We start from the raw sequence: 24,172 nt of genomic DNA, 5'->3' as shown, positions 1-24,172 counted from the left end.
CGGCTTCCGGGTGGGACACCGTTCAACCCCGCCGGGGCACAGGATCGATGCTACCTGGCTACCTAGCCACGGCACACCCGCCCTGCACCCTGTTGTCAACCCATTCACCCGTAAAAAGGGTAAATAGGACTCAGCAAAACCCCCCACATTAGCTACCGACTGACCTTCATCAATGAACCGGTTAAGAGGAGGGAAAAGCGGCAACATCCCACGGCGGGGAACATTAGAACAGTGACCCAGCATTATAGCATTAGCGTTAGCATTAGTGTTAGCAGCGCGCTCCAGGATCGCTTGGAAACCGTCCACTTCAGGGGAACGTTCACCAAAACATCCCGCCCCTGGTGCCGACACACAACTCGGTTGTGTAACAAAACAACCAGCATTACTAACACTAGCATTAATGCCTGATGACACAGGGCCTACCTGTGTACGAGCCGGCTCGATAGCCAAACCTTGCACGCTGTCCCTCGATCTGCTGCCACAAGACGAGGAAACATAAGGGTAGACCCGACGTGTCGTTGGAACATGCCGCGAAGATTCCAGGGGTAAGCAAATCTCCGGTAAGCACTCAATATTACGCAATTTCTCTAAACTTTTCATGACAACTAGTTGCATAGGGTGCACGCATCCGCTATGATGGAAACGAAAATAGAGGAAGTGCGAGTGGTGACCATGCCTAGTGCTATATAGTACGTAGCACTAGGGCGGGGCCTGGCAGGTGCTGGATGTATTGTTTTTTATTCGTTGATGGAGTACACTAGGTACTGGAGATGAGGTATATCTCGATGGCGAAGAGCAGAACGCGATTCGCCAGTACGACTAATATAACCTTCTGTAGTGTGGTAGTGAAAGGGTTAACATTATGTAGTGTGGTTGTGAAAGGGTTAACCATTTGTATTGTGGTAGTGAAAGGTTAACCGTCTGTAGTGTGGTAGTGAACGGGTTATGTTACTGTTGTCAAACTGCCAACTGTGATGTGAGGGCACTGATGACTATAGTAACGAATGAGGAAGTAGTGCCAACAAGACAGTTTGATTGGTGGATTGATATGTCAATCATTATTTTGCACATTTATTTCACTTAAATGACCTATTTTAACCACTTTTACTTCCTGCTTTTGCTCCCTCTCGTCGACCCCCCCCCCCCCCCCCCCCTCCCTCTGTTTCATCCACGCAGGTCCTGGGTCAGCTCAAGAGGGTTAATTTCTCTCGTAATGGCTACCAGGTCTCATTTGATGCCAACGGTGACCCTGTGGCCACATATGAACTTGTCAACTGGCAGAGAGGTGAGACTGGCCACATGGACTTCGTGACTGTCGGGCACTATGACGCCTCTCTGCCGGCTGGCAAAGAGTTCCGCATGAGCAGGAACCTCACCTGGGCAACGGGTGCCACGCAGGTACGGAGACCAGATTCCGATCGCCGCTCCTATTCTGTTCTCGCTAAATGGACTGCATTTATATGGCGCCTTCATCGAACATGGTTTACAACTTGAGCCTCACATTCACCCATTTATTTTAAGTGTTTGTACGTTTTTAAGTGTTTGTAAGTTTTGTATTGAAAAATGTAAAGATAAAAATATCCCCTTCTGTAGATTTAAAGGTAAAACGGGTATCTTCATCCTTGCACAATGCTGTCCATTCACATAATAACTAAGCCACATCAAACCTGAATTTTGTTATGCTAGTGCCATTACGCCACCATGAAACCGACTCGTCTCAAACCCTCCCACTTTTCTTGATCCTCCAATCACAACTGTTGCCTCCCTCGGACAAACAATGTCTACAAGTGTGCACTCTAGATAGCAGCAAAGGCTATTGCATTATACAAATTTACAAAAATAATTAGGGTGTGACAGGGTTTAAAAGTGTCAAAAGATATTCTTATTGTATGATATTGTTAAAACTCAGTAGCATGCAAGTTATATCTATATGTGTGTGTGTGTGTGTGTTTGTGTCTGTTTGAACACATTCACCAGGTGCCTGTGTCTGCCTGCAGTGAGACCTGTCCTTCAGGAACACGTAAGGTCCTACAGAAAGGAAAACCTGTCTGCTGTTATGACTGTATAATATGCGCAGAAGGAGAAATAAGCAATACCACAGGTAAACTAAATAGTTTTCTTGCATATACAGTATGACCACTGACCACCGGTCAGTTCTCCCTATGAACACAATTGGCAGTGTTCGCGGGTGGGAAGCCTGTGGGGTGTGAGTCCTGGCCATTGCAAATAGTGACTCCTACTGCACCTGTTCAGCAGGGAGGGGATCTGGGGGAGATGGCGTGAACCTCAGCACACGCTAAGTTCTCGCAGTGAAACTCCTCGCTGTCAGGTGAAAAGAAGCTGGCGACTCCACATGTATCGGCGGAGGCATGTGATAGTCTACACCCTCCCCAGACCGACAGTAGGGCAGCGTGACGACCAGGAAGGGAATTGGCATAATGACTCAATTGGGGGATGGGAGAAAAAAACAACACACAATGTTAAAAAACCCTTATTCATGTTGTCTCCTCCCTCTCAGATTCCCCAGACTGTTTCTCCTGCCCTGAGGAGTTTTGGCCAAACGCAGAGAAGGACCTGTGTCTCCCCAAGCCAGTGGAGTTCCTCTCCTTCCACGAGGTCCTAGGAATCATCCTGGCTTCCTGCTCAGTTGGCGGCGCCTGCCTGGCCGTCGTCACGGCGGTCATATTCTTCCGCCACCGCACATCTCCCATCGTCAAGGCCAACAACTCTGAGCTGAGCTTCCTGCTGCTCTTCTCCTTGACCCTGTGCTTCCTGTGTTCTCTCACCTTCATCGGCCGGCCCTCTGAGTGGTCCTGTATGCTGCGACACACAGCGTTCGGAATCACCTTTGTCCTCTGCATCTCTTGTGTTCTGGGAAAAACTATAGTGGTGCTGATGGCCTTCAGGGCTACTCTTCCAGGCAGTAATGTCATGAAGTGTTTTGGACCTACTCACCAGAAAATGACCGTGGTGTCCTTCACGTTTGTCCAAACGTTGATATGCACCCTTTGGTTGGTTCTGAAGCCCCCTTTCCCCTTTAAGAACCTGACCACGTACAAGGAAAGGATCATTTTAGAATGTGCTTTAGGCTCAGCTGTAGGTTTCTGGGCCGTGTTGGGCTACATAGGACTCTTGGCTATCTTTTGCTTCGTGTTAGCCGTCCTAGCCCGAAAATTGCCCGATAACTTCAACGAAGCCAAGTTCATCACCTTCAGCATGCTGATATTCTGCGCCGTCTGGATCACCTTCATCCCGGCATATGTCAGCTCTCCCGGGAAGTTCACAGTGGCGGTGGAGATATTTGCCATCCTGGCCTCCAGCTTTGGAATGATTCTGTGTATATTTGCGCCAAAGTGTTTCATCATATTATTCAGGCCGGAGAAAAACACCAAGAAGCATCTCATGAGTAAAAAGTAAAGACCTCTGAGGCGTACAGTAAAAAGTACTCCAAAGAGCTCTGAGGTGTACAGTAAAAAAGTACTCCAAAGAGCTCTGAGGTATACAGTAAAAAAGTACTCCAAAGAGCTCTGAGGTATACAGTAAAAAGTACTCCAAAGAGCTCTGAGATATACAGTAAAAAAGTACTCCAAAGACCTCTGATGTGTACAGTAAAAAGTACTCAAAATACTACTGAGGTGTACAGTACAAAGTACTCCAAAGGGAAAAAAGTACTTTAAAGCATTAAACTCTTTAGCCCGAGCGGTCCATCGGCGGACCGCAAATGACATCACATCATGAATCACTCTCTCCAGACTGTATGACATTAAGTAGCATTTTTTTTTTACAAATGTATCCAAGAGTAAAGACCATAACCATGTCACAACAGCAGTCGTAGTGTATATTTTCAACAATATGTTTGTTTACCAATAGGGTAAAGTGTTATTAGTGAGATTTTAGAATGCGTTTATAATTTAGTGAATATCCGCCATTTTGAATTAGCTAAATGTCGCCGAATGTAGTCATATGAGAAGAGGGCATCCAGAGCTCTCAATGAGCGTTGATATTTCAAAAAACTACATTACCCAGCCGATTCTAGCTATCTGCAAGCAAATTACTTGTGTATGAATTTCTTTTATTTCTCGGGATTCTCTACCACGCCTGGAGATACTAAATTTAAATTGAACTCTGCCATTTGAAAGAGGAGATTTGGCCCGATCCATAGATGTGCAAGTTGACTATAATAAGGTCATTTATAGGCCTGGTATTCTATATTCTATAATAATATTTCAAATAGCATGTGTCCGGATGGCAGAATTCAGTACTGTATCTCCAAAACCTTCTGTTTAATCATCTTCCCTTTATTCATTTGCTTAGATCTTCTGTACACATGATCTCAAGAAGGCAGTTTCTCATGTCTGGTCATTTTTAGCATGGTGTTATTCACTGTCAAAGATGCAAAGAAAAATCATAATTTATATTCTCTTTTGTTTCATCACAATTTACTCAAGACTAGTAACAGACACAATATTTCTGACACTGGGAATACATTCCATGAGATCCATAGATGTCCCTAGATACCAAGAACATTCAAATGGACCTTGTAGAAGTGGAGCAATCTTCCATTTACTTAGCTTTGTATTTTTAGGCGGATTTTCAGAAAATAGGGCTTAATAGGTTAAGCTCTCTTTCACCTCCTCGCCTCCATCTGCTCACAAATTAGCTGGCCTCCACTGCACATCAACTTATAAATTAAACCATACTGTGACTTCATTGTCCTCCATGTTTACGTCCATCTTCGTTATTGTTCATTTGCACAAGCGGGTCAGTTCAGGAGCGTGACCAGTTCACACGGAATCTGATACTGGAAACAACAGTATCTGAGAAATAAATCAGAATTGAACACTAAGGCTTGCAGTGTGAACATAGTAGGCCAAGTAGGGTGTTGAATACTTAGTGGGCTTGATGATTGACTCCAGATTCTGATTCAGATTCAGATCATTTTATTGTCACAGCTTTTTTTAAATACATACATTCAGAAAAACGTGAGATGCTTGTTTTTCCCGGCTCCTCAACCGTAGTAGATTTGTAAACATAATACACAACATATATTCTATCTATACAAACTATACAATACAAGGTATATGTTTTTGTTTTTTTACAAGGTAAAAGAAACTCGATAGAAAAAATATATATTATTAATTATTCTACAGTGTAAGTAGCAGCAGTGTGTGTGTGTGTGTGTGTGTGTAATAAGTGCCTGTGTGCCTCCATATCCAGGTGCTTAGCAAGTTCAAACTGCCATTGTTCATATCGGTTAGAAAACTAGCACAGGGGGTCGGCTGGGTAGTGTAGAGGTCTAAGCACTCGCCTACCACCGCAGAGACTCCAGCTGTCAGCGGTACCTCCGGCTTGGTCAATCATCAAACACAATTATTGTCAGTGTTCGCGGGTGGGAAGCCGGTGGGGTGTGGGTCCTGGTCACTGCAAACAGCGACTCCTACTGGTCGGTCGGGGCGTTGTTCAGCAGGGAGGGGATCCTTGCCTCCACACGAGTTACGTTCTCCCAGTGAAACTCCTCGCTGTCAGGTGAAAAGAAGTGGCTGGCGACTCCACATGTATCGGAGGAGGCATAGTCTACACCCTCCCCAGACCGACAGTAGCGTGCAATGACCAGGAAGGAATTGGCATAACGACTAAATTGGGGGATGGGAGAAAAAGATAGAAAGACAAACATTTTTAAATAACTGGCACTGTTAGTTTATTTTATTTTTCGCACAGTATAAAAACAAGATAAAAAACAACAACAACACAATAACACACAACTGTGATGATTTGATTTTTATTTAGTACATACAATTTATACAATAGTATAAAAACAAGGGGTACAAGGATAACATGTGAAAGTCTGTCGACTTGTTTCCAACATGGTCCCAAGAAAAATACAATAAATCACAAAGAAAGAGTTAAGATAAAATAGATACAAGTAGATAAAATAGACAACACAATTTTCTAAGAGCCTCATTACAGCATGTCATGTTCCTGTTCTTCAAGAGTGGTGAACTGTAAAGTACAAAACATATACAGCAGGAAGAGGCAAACAAGCTCAGAAGGCTTATAAGAAACCACCTATAATAAACACAATTATATTACATATAGCAAGTTGGAAAACAAGATCAATGTAAGGACCGTGTGGGAATGTGTGAGTAAGAAGTAAATATGTGTGTTTCTGTGCATGTTCATGTGTGAGTGTGTGTGTAAGTAAATACATGAGTGCACAAGTTAAAATACAATACACTGATTATAATACACTGTTACAATAATAATAATCAGATGTTCCTTCAAACCTTTTTTGTACGTTTCTGAAGAAGATTTTTTTGCCAGATGGAGAAAATCATTCCATAATTTCATAGAAAATGTACCTCTGCATGTAAGACATTTAGGAAGATGAAGATGTAAAGATTGACAAGTTGGGACAAATTATTGTTTTTAAAGTAGGTCTTACTGAATGTTCCCTTCATTAGAATGAATCTTATAAATAAAAACACATTTTTTAAAATATGTATATTACTGTATAGATATTTAGAATCTGAAGTTTCTGAAATAGAGGGCCAGAGGAGGTACGAGACTGAGACTGATCGAGATGCGATCCCAACAAAGCGTTTCTGGACTAGTTTGTAGGTATGAACTTGAAATCATACTATGTTGTTTTTAGAGGGAAATTACAGTTATACTATAAAATAACAATTATATTGCCTATACAGTACTTGTTTATTTATTTATATATATATTTATTATTATTTATATATCTTTTACCCAGGGACAGTGCACATTAATGAGCATCTTCAGTTTCCACATCAATGTAAATGTGCCAGATTTGAGCTAATTAGCTCGTTTCCATCTGTAGTCCCTGCCTACCATGACAATTGACAATTCTTACAATTATTCTAACTTATTGTCATAACAAATCAAAACAAAGATGTCTATAGACCATCACTGTGAGGTTCACAATCTGTGCCAATTTAACTGGTGCTCACAGGGAGTGGTAGCACCCTCTCCTGGTCCACACATTATAGACCTACAGCAGGCAGAATGAACAGGCCTACAGTCATGTGGTCGTAACCTTTTCCATGTGTGGTCTGTTAACATCTAATACAGCTTAAACTATTTGCAACCATTTGGGGGATAAATGAGAACAATACAGAACAATACTATATGTCATTGCTTTATACTATTATTTCGTGGCAGATGAAGCAAAATGAAAAAATTTGCATTTATGTGGAATAGGACTTTCCTTTTGAAACGATACTCATTGAATCATTTCAGATTATTAAATGCCTTTGAGCTGGCTCATAAAATACACTCTTTGAATATAGTAATGAATGCTTCGTTTACACGTCAATGCATCTCTCACCGTGCGTATACCACTGAATACATCCTATTACAATAAACCAATTTAAGCTATTTCAACCTCTAGTCCCATAGTTATAAATACTGTCGAGTATATAAATACATATACATCAAAACATAGAGCCTCCAGCCATAACATAACTTATATTATCGGAAGTACAGGCGGTTGATGTTCAGGCAGGGCCCCCTGTAAGAGGAATGATAGAGTGTGAGCTCAGATGGACAACTGCACAGTAGGCATTTACTCTCCATCAGGTCACTATGCTGCGACATGTTGGTGGGATTCTGAATTGATTGTCAACTTTTATTTCTTTGGCATTCAGTATGTGGTGTTCATGCTGACTCAGGGTGTCATGATGTCACAATACTGTCATATTGTTTGGCTGTATTGTGTATATGATTCATCTGTGTCTGTACGCTATAGGGAGGTGTAGTGGTTATGTCATTTTCGTTTTTTCGTGTTCCACCCTCTGTCGAACGCAATGTATTTATTTCCCCATTGCCCATTTCTAAATCGTCTTGTTTAAAACAAATAAACTAAAGCATTAACATTTGCATGGTGTACCTTTCTGTCCGTATTCATCCACAATCTATGCTCAACATGAAAATATTTGCAATTAATCGTAAAAAAGAAATCGCCAAATTGTATTTCAACAAAAAAAATGTTAACCTTTATTTTACCAGGTATAGTCACTTGAGATCAAATATCTCTTTTTCGAGCAAGACATGGCCAAAATGGCAGCAAAACAAACATACAAATACACAAAACACAGACAGAGACATAAAAGGCAAAGTGGGGCAAGGGGATACATTTGAGCTGCAGCAAACAAGATTGAATGGGATTGGGGGAGATTGGAGGGTATAGGTAAAAAGGTAGAAAGGATGGAAGGTGAGGCTTTGCAGGGGGTTGCTGGGGAGAGACGGTCAAGTTAAAAATATAACACCACATTATGCAGTGAAGCATCGACATTCTCCCATCTCATTCTTTAAAATGCCCTTAATTTGAACTTTAAAATCAGATATGGTAGTGAGGGCCTGCAGTTTCAAAGTTTTTGAAGTCCATTCCAGCCAGAGGGAGCAGAAAACATGATTCCAGTCCTGGGATCGTAAGCTGTAAAATGGGTTTGATGTGATGGTGAGGTATCAACCAAGGTAAAAAGGGAGCTGACCAATAATTGCTTTATAAATTAAGGTGTACCAATGAAGCAGTCTACAGGCAGTCAAGGACGGCCAATTAAGTTTAGCATACAGAGTGCAATGATGGGTCAGTGATCTATATCCGGTAATAAATCTTAATACACCATGGTAAGCAGTGTCCAACATGTGTAGTGAGGTGGAGCAGGCATTCATGTATAAAACATCACCATAATCTAATACTGGTAAAAAAAAAGTGGCAGCAACTAGTTTATTTGCATTAAAAGAAAAGCACGATTTGTTTCTGAAAACGAAACCCAACCTCACTTTTTGTTTCTTAACGTGTGGTTTAAAAGACAAGCTGTCATCAAGTAAAAAGCCACGGTATTTAAAAGTCGACACAATCTGAATTGGAATGCCTTGCGATGTGTGTATAGAGGCAAGACAAGGCACTTTTGTTTTGGATTCAGTAAAAATCATAATTTTAGTTTTTTCCGGATTTAAAACAAGCTTTAGTTGCTGAAGTTGGGATTCTATTTCTTTAAAAGTATTTTGCAAACTTTCCAGAGCTTTTGTCAAAGTAGTAGCACAACAGTAAATGTCATCAGCATAAAAATGTAAGTTTGCACCTGGAAAATGTTTGCCTAAATTATTGATATAAATTGTAAATAACAATGGGTCTCATTCACCAAGGACTTACGACAAAAAGGGCTTTCTCTTAGGGCCATTTGAAACCTTTTCGGGACGATTTTGGGATTCACCAACCGTCCCAATAAAACATATATAATTAATATTATATTATAATATATTGTCTATATTCATGTCTTGCCCCGAAAAGGTCTCAAATGGCCCTAAGAGAAAGCCCTTTTTGTCGTAAGTCCGTTGGTGGTCCTAGAACAGAACCTTGTGGCATCCCCTTGTGGGCAGATAAAACGTCAGAATAAAAACCATCAGCATGAACACATTGAGTCCTATCAGCAAGATAATTACAGAACCAGCCAACAGCAGAGTCAGACAGTCCTACATTAATTAGCCTATGCTCCATTATATTATGGTCCACAGTATCAAATGCCTTTGAAAAATCAATAAAAAGGGAAGCACAATGTTGTTTCCTATCTAAAGCCCCAATTATGTCGTTTACTACTTTTGTAGCTGCTGTAACGGTACTGTGACATTTCCTAAAACCAGATTGATCGCAAGATAAAATAGCATTGTTATATAAGAACTCCTTCAGCTGATTACTTACCAGAGTTCCAGTATCTTGGCTAAAGCTGACAAATTAGAAATTGGCCTGTAGTTGTTGGGGTTTGAAGGTTCACCACCTTTTAACAGGGGTGAACATGAGCCTTTTTCCAAATCTTGGGTATTTCATTACAAGTCAGCGTTAAGTTAAAAATATAAGTTAGAGGTTCTGCAATCAAATCAGCAGAAAGTTTTAAATAATAGGGATCCAGTTTGTCTGGCCCAGCCGTTTTTTTTAGGATTCAAATTCTTAAGGGCTTTATGCACTTCACCAATAGAGAAGGGCTGAAAATTAAATGTATTATGTGATGGGGGCTCAGTTTCAAGTGAGACCTGTGTTGTAGTATTGTTTGTTACTTGATCAAAGAGAAAACCAGAAGAGACAAAGTGTTTGTTAAAACAATTGAGCACCTCAATTTTCTCATACACAGTAGATAAACCAGATACAATACAGGATGGAAGACCAGATGTGCTATTTGGGGATAATGATTTGATTGTCTGCCAAAATGTCTGTGGGTTATTTAAGTTTTCTGTTGTGAGAGTGAGATAATAACTTGATTTGGCCTTCTTTACTAAGGAAGTACTTTTATTTCTTAAACATCTAAAAGTGGTCCAGATAGCTTCAGAGTTTGCCTTCCTTGTGTTAGGGCAGCAGTGGCGGAGCAGAACACAGGAAGAGAGAGAATGGAGCGTTTTAGGTTGGTTTTAATATAGGCACCAAGCAGACAGGTATTGAATGTACAGGAATGTACAATAGGTGCGAGCAGGTGCACTCCTCGTGCAGCACAGGAACGTCCAGGTGGGTGGTGTCTCGGGAGCGGTGGTCCTAGGTTGTTAGGATAACACTGCGACGAGGGACAACAGGATCCGTGGGTTGAAGTAGGGGCTGCTGATGAGGGAATCCCTCACAGCCGTGCTGATTGATGTCCGTCTGGCAGCGTGGGAATGCTGGGGTCGGATGCTGCCCATATAAGGGTGTGGAAGCAGGAGGGAAGAGAGAGGCTTTCGCCGTGATTATGACACCTTGCCTTGGCCCAGATGAGATTCCTTTCTCGTATGAGGTTGGATAAATCTTTAGAAAACCATGGGTTATCCCTGCCCCTAACTCTATACTTCCTAAAGTGGGCGTGTCTGTCTACAATTGGCAAAAACATATCCAGGAAGAAATTCCATGCTAATTCAACGTCAGGTATTAAAGAGAGCCTGCTCCAATCATTTAGGTACTGTACATATCCTGCCAAAATCCCTGTTCAAAAAAGTGCTTTGTATCACGTTTAATAATGTAGCGAGGTTTTGACTTTGATGAATTGAAAATGGGGGACCCTGATGTAAACAAGACAAACGTCTTTCTCTGGTCTGCATCCCCTTAACAATTGTGCATATTGAGCCGTACTGTATTGTACCCATTCTGCAATCTGTTAAATAAAATGTTCATTCATTCATTCATTAATTTATTCATTCATTCATATCTTTGTATCCCTGACACCTGCAATAACACAATGGTCACTCACGTCATGAGGAAAAGGTATCATAAGGTATACTTATGAGGATTATTTGTTAAGAACAAGTCAATAAGTGTAGATTTTTCAGGACATTTCAGATTTGGGTGAGTTGGGGAGTGTAATAAAAATAAATATCCTCTGCCTTTCCCCCTGACTCCGCCCCCTTTAACCCCGACGACTATGCCCTCCTCCTCAACTCCACTCTCTCTGACTCCCTTGACTCACTGGCACCCCTGAAAACCATCACTGTCTCATTCACCACCTCCTCCCCCTGGTACACTCCGGAACTCCGCTCTATGAAGCAGACCGGCCGTCAACTTGAACGCCTCTATAAAAAAAAACATCTCACCATCCACGGCGACCGTGATGCACTTCAAGCTGCCAAATCTGCCCACTACTTCACCATCAACAGCAGCAACCACAACCCCCGGACCCTCTTCTCCACTGTCAAGAAACTCCTACAACCCCCGGACAATAACCCACTCTCCTCCCCTGACCTCTGCAACTCGTTTCTCCTCTCCTTCAATAATAAAATATCTCAAATCAACAGCTCACTGACCGCCCGCATCGCCAACTCCCCCACCCTCTCCACCCCCACTATAATTGTTCCCCCACCTGACTCCATGCCTCCCACCCCTTTTACTGCCTTCGCCCCAGTCGACTCCTCCTTCATCATGGACCTCATGACCACTACCTGCTCCCTTGACCCCCTCCCCACTACTCTCACCAAAGCCTGCCTCCCTGCTCTCATCCCCCACCTCACCGCCCTTTTCAACCAGTCACTATCCCTAGGCCACGTCCCCTCCCCCTATAAACTCGCTGCTGTCACCCCTGTCCTCAAAAAACCCACTCTCGACCCATCCAACCTCTCCAACTACCGCCCCATATCCAATCTCCCTTTCTTCTCCAAAACACTCGAACGCATTGCTGCCTCCCAACTCCACTCCCATCTCCAGTCCAACACCCTCTACGAACCCCTTCAGTCTGGCTTCCGTCCTGCTCACAGCACCGAAACTGCACTGGTTAAAGTTGATCAGTACGACTTAAATTATACGACTGGAAATGTCGTTATCGCAAATAGATTTGTTTAACCAAGTCTCGGAAATTATAATGATATCAGCTCCGGTTGTCTGCGCCCAGATTCGAAGAAAATCTATTTTCGGCAAGAGACTTCTAACATTTACATGAATGATGCCAGGCAAGTCCAGATCTCGCATTGAAGTCAGAAGGAGTTTGAATACAATGAAGCTCAGGACCAGGATTTGGTTGAACATTACCAGAGATCATCAGCAGTAACACAATCATGCATCTTAATTTAGCCATTTTAGGGGAGTTACACTTTGAATTTACATCAGAGCTTAGAATGGAGTAGAAAAGAGAGTCCGTTGACATAGTGAAATAGTTTTTTAGTGCATAGTGACATATCATGGTAACAGACATTGATCTGGGGATAAAGTCACAATTCGAGTAGGTCTACTACACCTGAACCTAGGTAGAAAGGTCCAAGTGGATTTTGTGTGCTGGAGTGATAAACGGGACGAGAAAAGTTCACCAAGTCCATTCCCTTGCTGTTCCATTTGTGTTAGCAACTAGAACAGAGTTAGTACAGCGGACGCAACGCGCATGATTTCAGCTAAAAGTTTGATGCAAAACAGAACGGCTTTGAAGAATGCGTACGAGAGGGTAGGGGATTCGAGGGGTAGCAGTTGGACGAGACCAGGGGGAGGTATGAGAGGATCGCAGAGAGGTAAGGGGTCGTTGACTAGACCCGGAGCCAGGCCCGGGAACAGCAAGCAGTGTGAGATGAGCAGACAGCGATTATAGGAGAGGAGTGAAGAGCAGCACAGTTGGTGGTGGTGCTTGGTGGTGTTTAGTCAGACGCAGTTGACAGTGACTCAGCTATTGTAGCAGCAAGCAGAAGTTTAGCAGTAAGCACGTAGTCCAGCTCAAAGGTTGATTTTCATGTAGCATGTAGACTACTGTTGCTTCCAGACAAAATTATTGGGAATTTAATCCAGTTTAGCCGACATTAGACGAGGTAAAAACAGAGACAAACTCACAACTCACGAACGTGCAGCCCTATACAGTGTCGCAATAACCCTAGTATACAGCATAATGAATCCGGCGTCCCAAAAAGTATTCCATGCGATCGGGTGAAGCCCTCGCTTCAGGCTAACAGAAAAGTCCGCCCGGAGCGTTTTCAGTGTGACACCAGGTCTGCAACAGGGGTTACTGCATTCTCGAGACAGCGCCACTACCAGGATATGGCCGGTACTGCACCTTCGGAGTCCCAATATGCCTTTTCCAGGCAAAATACAGCTCCGTGACATGGAATAGGATATTGAAATCGGAAAAAAGGAAAAACGACGAGAATCTTTGTTTCCGGCACTCAAACCGCTGGGCCACAGAAATGAAGATTCTCGTGAACGGCACCCAGAGGGTTAATGAGTGATTGCCCTCAGCTGCCGTCATCATCGGGTAATCAGCACACTCTAGGGCGGGCGGCACCTGAGAAGTGGAAACAGAAAAAGGGGGGTTATTATCAGGGTACATCACAGTGAGAAATAGTTATTACAGCTTTAAGTCAATGGATTTGTTAAGATTGTCTGGAGGTGCATGCATACATCGCAGATGGGGAGGGGAAGGGGCGCCAAAGACACATCACGTTCACAGGGCCTCGAATTCCTTGCCACATCCCTGTCGCCGAGCATTTTGCACAAGACGACTATTATGAAAAAAGGCTACCTAGTCAACCATGCGTAACAGCCAGCGGTCTTTTGAGTAGAATAGACCAAAGTAAAGTAGCTGCCTACGGTCCATAAGTTATGGAATAGAAGTTATCGAAGCTATTCACTTACCAGTGGCAGAACCCTGCATCTTGCAGAAAGTTGTTGTCCTGTCTTGCTATGGTGAACCCTCCTCTGCGATTGGAAACAGTTCCCCGGCAAAGCGGTGTAGTAAACTCTGAGGAGTGTCCTGGGACTTTGAGAGCCCCTTGTTATGTCTGGTACTCTAGCGAGTGCCAGCACTTAAACCAGTGTTCTGACTATTGCGACAGTGTCGTGTTCATGTGTTGAGATTCACGTTACGCCTTATGGTCAAACATGACGTTGACGTTGATGTTACGATGTACGTTACTATGCATGTAGCTCAGTTGAGTAAACTCTGTTAAGCTGCAACAACGTGTTGTCTGATTATTCCAACATAACACCCCTGTTTTCCTCTTCACAAAACGCTTCTGTGACGGGACACTTCGCGATTCTCTCACGGACGCAGGAGAATCCACACGGACCATTTTTGCTAAATCGGAGCGCTGATTTGATCCATGGAGACATTCTTCCCCCTCCCTCTCTCTCCGAACAGAAGTCTCCTATTTCTCCAAGTCGTCTTGTGCAAAATGCTCTTGAGCAAACACGCATTCTTGATTATTTCCATTGGTGTGTTGGAATCTATGTTCAGAGCAAGTAGCTTCAATCGCTTCGGATCCTTTGAATGAAACAAAAATGTAAACACTGGCCTCGACGTTAGAAAGTAGCACTGCGTTGCGTGAAATCACTGCGCCCAGACAGCAGTGGTTCGGCAAAAATGTTTGTATATCTGCTTAGAAAACGGAAATGTCTAATTCAATTATTTTTTATTTCTCCACGTGGTAAATACACAGGTCACAACATGTTTACAGGAACGTTTTGGAGTTGTATTTTGATTGTATTTGGAGTGTATTTCGTGACTGTTGGGAACTAGGCTAAATGTGTAACCTACTTCCAGTGAATGACGCTAAGCTAGGCTAACGGTGCAGCTGTTCCCTAAGCCTAATGCATGCACAGAGACGAAAAAGGCATGTATCTTCTTGTCTAACTCCAGGGTAGATAGCAAATAAGCTAATTTCCCAAAATGTTGGAGTGTTCCTTTAACCCCTAATTGCTCCCGATGAGCAGGTCGGCACCTTGCATGGTTGCCTCTGCCATCGGTGTGTGAATGTGAGAGTGAATGGGTGAATGTGAGGAACAAAATTGTAAAGCGCTTTGGATAAAAGCTGCTATATAAATGCACCATTACCATTAACATTAAAGTGGCATAGACCGGTGCGCTTGCCTTGGATCGTGTGTATTGTACTGTAACGGCCTGGAATAAACTGTCTTGTGCTAGATATGTTACACCCCACCCCCTCCCCCTGGTGGTTGGGGTCACTGGTGTGGAAGATTGAGGGGTAAACAATGACGTGGGTTTACCTGCACGGTGGCACAGCGATGTCTATAAAAGTCTGGTGCAAGACTAGAGGAACCTGGGTGGACAGAGGAGGTCAGTCATGGGGGTCTCCACAGACGTGTGCCTGTTCTTGGTCTTCAGGTTGCTCTCCTCCTCTTCCTCCTCTTCCTCACCCGTCCCTTCCTCCCGGGCCTGTCAGCTACGGCAGCGGTTCCACCTGAACAGGATGCACAGGGCCGGGGACGTGGTTCTGGGGGGGCTGTTCGAGATCCATTTCTTTACCGCCTTTCCCGAGCTGTCCTTTACCTCGGAGCCACAGCAGCCCACCTGCCACGGGTAAGAGTCTCCCTCCTACAGCGCAGAGAGAGAGAGAGCAGAGAGAGGTACTGTATGGTGCTGATCAATCTGGTCACGGGTAAGAGTCTCCCTCCTACAGCGCAGCAAGCAGAGAAAGGTATATGGTGCTGATCAGTCTGGTCAGTTTAAAGTTCAAGTTTCGAGTTTCTTTATTAGTTGTCATACAAAAATACAGAATAATTTTATATGAAATGCTTTTTTCCGTTTTGCTCCTGAGAGTGTGCTATATAAAAAATAGATGAAGTATAAAATAGAAAGTCAAAAGTACATAAACAAGTGTAAACAAAAGTGTTCAATATACATATATACAATATACAATACAGAATTAGTAACTGAGTTACAATACAATAAAAGGTATTGTGACATTTGTTTCAATGTTGCTCAGAGATCTACTGTAACTTTATTTTTTAAACAGATTACATGGGTCGTGTCACAGTACAGAGACAGCGGTTTGATACAATGCCAGTACAATCTGGTTATGAATCTTTTAAAGTTAATACACAGTCAGATTATACAATATACAGTATACAATATTGCATACTTCTTGATTGCAACTACATCTTCCATCAACCAATCAGAGAGGGGAAAATGGGGCAAGGCCTCCTCTCTCCACAACATGACAACTATTCTGTATTCCTAGCAGAGTTGAAATTGTGAATATTGAGTTGTTTGCTAGCATATGTTAAGGATTTCAGTGATTTGTGCACGATGATCGACTCTTAACTACTGGCAGCTACCGAGCAAAGATACAAAGATACTCGGCCAAGTATCTTCTTTAACCGCTGGTCCAATTTCAAAACGATTACTTCCCAGATGGTTCTGTGTGACAGACCAGGTCCTGTTTCATTCTTTAGTCAGAATTTGCCCGTGAACATTATTTAGAATGTTTTTTCAATGCTGCCATTGCTCTGTTGAGGAGGTTATAATTTAATCCGGCTGGTTTAACAGAGAGTGCAGCATGGTGGGCGTTTGGTTATTATTACCAGGGCCCAGGAGTTCAAAACTTTTAATCCATATCTGATCCAATCAGATTTTTTTTTTTAAGTAATCCAGGATAGGATCACCCTGATCCAGATTCAGACTTTTCAAGATCCTGAATATCAGTGCTTTAATCCTACCAATCTAGTGGATATGAAAAAGAATACAAGGAAGACAAGAGACCACATTACAGAGACATCTATAATAATGTCTAATTATATTGTTAAATACATAAAGGACATAAAATCATAATGGAATTGTAATAAAAAAAAATACTCCCACTAGGGTAACAACAAAAAACATTCATTCAAAGGCAGCTGATCATCCAGGCATGCTTTGAGGAGCTTAATTCTAAGGTGAGATTTCAGTTTGCTGAAGGTGATGACAGATGGACTTGTTTGTTGAAGATATTTTTTCTTTAACCTAAATTACATTTGTGATTGACAATCTTTGTTGTGATACTTTTATGAGCATAAACATTTATGTCATCAACATTTGGTTGAAAACAAAATAGGCCACCACAAATGTGACAAAATAATTTAAAATAAAATGTATTTGCCATGAAGGCAAAACATTTTGTATTATTTCAGTTAACAAACTTTGCCATCTTATTTATATTGAAACATATTTTTCAATAAATTGTATAGTACATTTTGCTCTGGTAATCCACTGGAAATCCACCCCTCTGGTGGGATCAAGATAATCCAGTTGTTTGGGATCAAACTGATCCCAATCGGGCGGGGCTAGGGGGTGGCTACTTGGGCTCAAGCCCTGAATGTTTTCTGAAAAGCCCCGAATCTATTAAAAAAAAAAGTATATATATATATTTTTTTTTGACAATTAATCATTGTTACATGCAAATATGTTTGCACCAGATTTAGCAGAAGCTCATTTCCATCTGTAGTCTATCCAGCTGCTAACTGTATTTGAGTGGTGAGTTAAGTCTTGGTGTTATGGTAGACTCAGACCTAAGCTTTAAATCACAATCAACAAGTTGACAAAAACATAATTCTTCCACTTTAGAAACATAGCTAAAGTAAGGCCATTTATAAATCAAAAGGACGCTGAAAACCAGATCCATGCCTTTATCTCAAGCCGACTCGACTACTGTAATGCACTCCTTACCGGCCTCCCGAAAAAATACGATGATAACTATTTTATTGCAATGCACTACTATTGCATTATTTTATTCTATTTTACTAACTATTTTATTGCACTGCACTATTTTACTTTGTATCAGTGATAATCAAACCGTAAACAAAGACGCATATTAACACTTTCAGCACCAGATGGCGCTGTTTACTGTTACTGTTGAAAGGCCAGCGCCTTTTAACATGGGGATACGTGGCTGTGTTTGCAGGCCTAAAGCTATATTATATATTATAGCTATGGATCTAATAATATAGTCGATTGTCATTGAGTTTCTTCCGGTCAAGATGCAAAAAACAGATAATTTTTCCATCCATACATTTCCGTTTTATACCGTTGTGAATATGAGTGTAGTTTCAGGGTGGTCTGGTGTCATTTCCAAAATGACAGACACCAAGCCACATCGTTTCAAATGGAGTGCAATAGCGGACGCAAGGTGTTAGGCGGCGGTATTGGACTTTTGAGATCTCAGACCCATCCCCAGTGATAACACAGGCTGCCGGCATGTCTTTATGAATGGAAATATCGAATAAAAGAAACAACGATGAAAACCCGACTATACTCTGGTTTTCGGGGGTCTTGGCGCTCAACGTTCGGCGAGTTAACCCTAGATCAGTGGTCACCAACCCGTCGATCTTGATCGACTGGTCGATCTTTGAGACTGTCCCTGTAGATCTTTCCATGAAAATTAAAAATTAAAAAAGAAAAAAAAAAATGTTTTTTTTCTTTTTTTTTAGATCTTACCCTGAGAGTCCACATTACAGTTCTACTTTTGTTTTGATGTGAAAAGTGATGCTGCACTTAGCACTGACTGAGAAAGTACACATAGAGTTCTACTTTTGTTTTGATGTGAAAATGATGCTGCACTTAGCACTGACTGCACTTAGCACTGACTGCACTTAGCACTGACTGAGAAAGTAAACATTACAGTTCTGCTTTTGTTTTGATGTGAAAAGTGATGCTGCACTTAGCACTGACTAAGAAAGTATACATTACAGTTCTACTTTATAAAATGCTAATTGTAAATATGTTTGTCAATGTTAATAATATGAGAAAGTCCACATTACAGTTCTACTTTTGTTTTGATGTGAAAAGTGATGCTGCATAAGATGACTGCACTTAGCACTGACTGAGAATGTACATAATAGTTCTACTTTGACGTTTTAATGTTGGACCAAAGCATTGCATGTAATTAGAATACAGGCAAATAAGTCATTTAGTTTAAAGTACAATCTTGGCTGTCTTTTTCTCTCAACGCTTCAATAGGTAGATCTTGCCTTCACCAAAAAAAAAAAAAGTGATCTTGGGCTTAAAAAGGTTGGTGACCACTGCCCTAGATCTTAGATCCTAATATGAAAAACGATGTCTTACCTTGACTTTGTCTATTTTACTGCTATCTATTTTATGCTTTATGTCTGCACTTTATGCATTGCTCTTGATCTGCCAATGTTGTGCTCATTTTATGCCTGTCTTTTAGTACTGCTGTGAAGCACTTTGAGCTGCAATTCTTGTATGAAAGGTGCTATACAAACAGTGTATTATTATTATTATTATTATTATTATTATTATTATTATTATTATTATTATTATTATTATTATTATTATTATTATTATTATTATTATTATTATTATTATTATTATTATTATTATTATTATTATTATAAATTATTATAGTTTGCTTCATTAATTAAAGGGTGTGAATTTAAGTGTTCTCTAGTGCCTTTTGTCCGCTTTAAGGTGGTGGTATAAATTAAAGGTTGTGGTGTCGAAGTAAAAAAAATCCTATCTGGGCTAAACCCCGGATCTCCTACAATCCTAAATCCGCCCCTGATCCCAATCCCGTTTTGAAGATTTGATCCAGATTAAAGCTTGGATTTGATTTCCTGATCTGATCAGATATCAAGTTGATCCTAATCCTGTTTTTTGGATTTCAACTACCCACAATCCAAATCTGATCCAATCAGATATAGGAATTAAAAGTTTTGAACTCCTGGGCCTGATTTAGAATAAGATAAAATAAGATATTCCTTTATGGATCCCCTTGGGGAAATTCGGTATCTGTAGCAGCATGGGGGAGGGGGGAGGGTGGTACAGGTAGTAGAAGACATGCAGGTACAGGTCACAGAATTATAGTACAGTGGAGAAGTAAACATTTAAATAGAATAAAAAGGCAGTGTAAAAAATATACAATATAATTAACTCTGGACATGCGCATAATGGGCAACAAGGTGCGAGATGAGGGTATGTATGCCCTCTCTGTTATTTTACAATAAATATAGTTACAATATATAATCTAATAATCTAAATCTAATTTAATATATAATCTAAAAAAACGAAATGCTAGAATGCTAAATATATGCAATATATAATCTAATAATCCAATAGTCTAAATATAATCACATATATAATCTAAAAATGCTAAATGCTAAAATGCTAAATGCTAAATATATGCAATATATAATCTAATAATCCAATAGTCTAAATCTAATCTAATATATAATTAAAAAAAATGCTAAATGCTAAAATGCTAAATGAATGAATGACTGCTTGATAAAACCAAAGGAAGCAGTAGCCTACAGAGCTAAATGTTATGTCATATTTGATCACCATCACAATGAATATGGTGACAGACAACGGTGAATACCATTAAACTATATATATAAATAGTAAGGCTGTCAAAGTGAATGCATTATTACGTGTTAACGCACAATTAGTCTTTTAACGCAAGATGAACGTATTTAAAAATAATAATTTATTTTTTTATTTAATTTTTTTTAACTTTAAATGTTTTACTAGACTTCACTCAGGTGTATTATTGATACTCTCATTGATACTATGTTTGTTTCTGACTCAAATTTGCAATGCATGAGGGGCATCCTTTTGTGTTAAATGGTTTCATAAAGAAAGCATTTGTTGACTCATGTTGATAAGAGTATTAAAACTTGAAAAAGATCCGTTTAACTCATTGACCGCCGGGAATTAGACCGAGCCGTCATAGCACTGCCACGCTTTAAAAGATAGGAGTGCATCACCTTGTTTGTAGAGCTATAACTATATTCTATATTATAGCTATGGATACAATACTATGGCCCATTTGACATCACCTATCGTTCAACATGTAAAAAATAATAAATGTTTCCATCCATACGTTCCCGTGTTATACCGTGGTGAATATAAGTATGGTTTTAGAGCGGTTTAGGGTAATTCCCGAAATGCTGCGTTATAGCCTCATACGTCAATTCCACTATAGAGGTTGCCGTTTCTTGCCTGTACACGCTATTATTCCTAAATCAAATCTATATTATAGGTATTATGTTCCATCATGAATGCATGAAAGGGGGGGGGGGGTCGTTTCTGATTATTTGATTGTCAGTAATGACATTCATATTGAACACTAAAAACGCTTATCAGCCCGATCGGTATAAAAGCATTGCAGGATCAAGCAAAAATTTACGACAGATCGTCCTTACCTGTGATCGGGAGTATTCCAAAAATAATATTCCAATTGTTTGATCGTCATCTGGTACATCCAATGTCCATTTGGTCCACGGCATAACCCAACACAACATATGGATCGGGGATATTTAACGCGCTTCAATGGAACTGGGAGAACCGCTCGCCTCGCCCGACAAGGAAAAGTGAAACCGGAGACAATTGGCCATTACACAGGCCAAGATACAAGGTTACAAAGGGTGCTCGATACGGCCGTCTAGCTGGATGCGGCCGGTATTGCACTTTGGCAACCTCAGACTCATTCCCTATGGTAACACCAAGGTTCCTGGATGAATAATGAATACAAATATCGGAAAAAAGGAAAAACGATCACATAACGTATATATACGTGGTTGGCATTCAACGGTTGTCGGCCAAACAGGGATTGTTGGCAGGGATTGAGTTAAGGTAGATTTAGAACAGATAAAAAATATGCGATTAATCGCGAGTTAACTATGGACAATCATGCGATTAATCAGATTAAATATTTGTATCGATTGACAGCCTTAATAATTAGTCATGAATTAATAGGGGCTGAATAACAAAACATGTATGAATGCTAAGCTGATTGATTGTTCATTATCTATTGAGATCTATAAACAAATGCACTGTATCTTATTGGCATTTAAATACAATTTAAATAACTTATTCATGTAGTTGTCTGTGTATTTTTCAACATGGTTCCTAATGTAATTGTGGGCTATCATTCTTTACAGTGTTTACAGTGATGTTTTGTTGTGTCAGTTTTGACATTTTAGGATTCAGAGAGGCCCAAACCATGGCCTTCGCCATTGAGGAGATCAACAACGACCCCAACCTGCTGCCTAATGTGACTCTCGGATTCAGTCTCTACGATAACTGCGGCAACCTAGCGGAGGGGTTCCGTGCCGCCTTGTCATTGGCCGCTGGCAGAGAGGAACTATTCCTATTGGACGAGAACTGTTTAGGGCCTGCACCGGCACTGGGGATTGTGGGCGATTCTTCGTCAACAAATTCGATCGCCATCTCCAGTGTCCTAGGTTTGTACAGACTGCCCATGGTAAGTTTCCCTTTTCCCGTCGTCCTTTGCTTTTTGAAATGCTTTGAAATTACTGAATTAAAAAAATTATCTTAACCGACCTATCGCAAGGTTATGTTCAGAATTTTGGAACTCTAGCTATATTTCTTACTTACCAATGATTGTTGTCAATCTGTAGAGTCCTTTCTCAGAACAATCCATGCCATTCTTCATATTGGATACCCATAGCCCCAGCTAGTATACTTCCAGCTGGTTATCCACAAAAACGAATTCAAAGTTAGTGGTGCCTGTACAAGCCCTGGAATAAACTGTGGAGTTTCAAGATTTTATTTATTTGTCACTGTTACATTCAAGCCTAAAATATGGCTCGTGTAGGCATTGAATGTAAAGTGGTGGACACAGGACACTGGACAAGAGTTTATCAAAAATAACTATTTATTTGAACAGCTATCTAAATGGACAAAAAGAGTGGGAGATGGGTGTTCCAGACTACAAAGGTCAATAACAAACACTAATGCACATAGGCAAAATGGGAGACACTGCAGCCTGCACTCTGCTCTGCTTTGTAGGGCGTGGTGCCTCATCACCACACCTGTGTCAATTAGAAGAACGGCCATTTTAATAGCATGGAAAACAAAAACAGGAAGAAACAGTGTGTCAATTAAACCACGAATTAGTGACAGCACACTACAACCACAATGTGAATATGCACCACAGACAGTAAGTATCCCTCCACCATGTGAAAGTAATACGTAACAGTCACATATAAGATACTTGTACATTATAGTGAAATGCTTTGTTCTGTTTGACCCTCCTGGGATTGTGCTTCATACAGTAAAAGATTAAAAGACTAAACACTATACAAACTATACAATATACAAAACTAAAATGTTGGAGTTTTTTCTGGAGGGGCGGGGCGTGCCGTTGGCGGTGGCAAGGCAATGGTAGGGGAAACACTGCAGTGTGAAGAACAGCATGGATTGAGCTGAGAAAGGACTCTAGCCTTTTATCACGCAACGACCCGCCGGCGGAAAGTTTTTAGGATGATTTGCCCACCGGCACTTTGGCGACCCCTAGTGGCTCGGTGTGCATATTTTGTAATACAATATATATCTAATTGAAGGCTTATTTGTTTCCTGTCGATAGCGACAAAATACGACAAAATCCGTTTAGCAGTTCTCGAGTTACATGCCGGTATTTGAGGCTTGTGCAAAGTACACGGTATTGCGCAAAATACCACTCCGACTCTTGGCGCAGTAGTTCCGTCAATCTAGATCCGATCTCGAAAATGATTGTGGAGGTGGCTTTCCAATGAGTGTGGCTTTCCAATGATACCCCATCTGGGGATGTATGGATCTAGGTGAAAAACTAACGAGCAAAGACAGGAAGAAAATGAATTGAAGTCAATGAGAAAACTGAGTTTTTCATTGTACACAGTTTACCAAAATCACTCCTAATCACTCATTTCTGAATGGATCTTTATGAAATTTGGACATGTACTACATAAGCCTTCAGGCTATGGGTCCGTCTGGATTTGTAAGCCATTCTAACCTTCTGGGGAAATACTACCTCTGGACTACTAACTACTACAGAAAAACTTGAGTAACAAGTTTTTCTACAACTCAAGTTCAGACCTATGTTACTCTATTATGTTTATTATTATTATTTTATTATGTAAAATTGAATTTTCTTTCTGGAATCAGAAACTTCAGAATGTCATCTTTCAAAAGAGACCAGGCTCATGCAT

General features: G+C 40.9%; 1 protein-coding gene across 1 annotated transcript in view; it reads left to right on the top strand.

The window, feature by feature from the left end:
• The window catches only part of LOC311225741 (vomeronasal type-2 receptor 1-like), a gene marked incomplete at both ends in the record, with an annotated part of 52,306 nt that overhangs the window by 14,666 nt on the left and 13,468 nt on the right, over positions 1–24,172 (top strand). The window contains 5 exons of the mRNA XM_084311135.1: positions 1,177–1,398; positions 1,978–2,101; positions 2,519–3,413; positions 15,573–15,767; positions 22,152–22,446. Of these exons, the coding sequence (XP_084167261.1) occupies positions 1,177–1,398; positions 1,978–2,101; positions 2,519–3,413; positions 15,573–15,767; positions 22,152–22,446 (1,731 nt within the window). The remainder of the gene's footprint in view (positions 1–1,176; positions 1,399–1,977; positions 2,102–2,518; positions 3,414–15,572; positions 15,768–22,151; positions 22,447–24,172) is intronic.

Source organism: Notolepis coatsorum, assembly GCF_963971535.1.
Source record: "Notolepis coatsorum genome assembly, chromosome: 1".
Taxonomy (NCBI): domain Eukaryota; kingdom Metazoa; phylum Chordata; class Actinopteri; order Aulopiformes; family Paralepididae; genus Notolepis; species Notolepis coatsorum.
The sequence above is the reverse complement of the archived record's forward strand: the minus strand, read 5'-3'. Positions and strand labels throughout refer to the sequence as shown.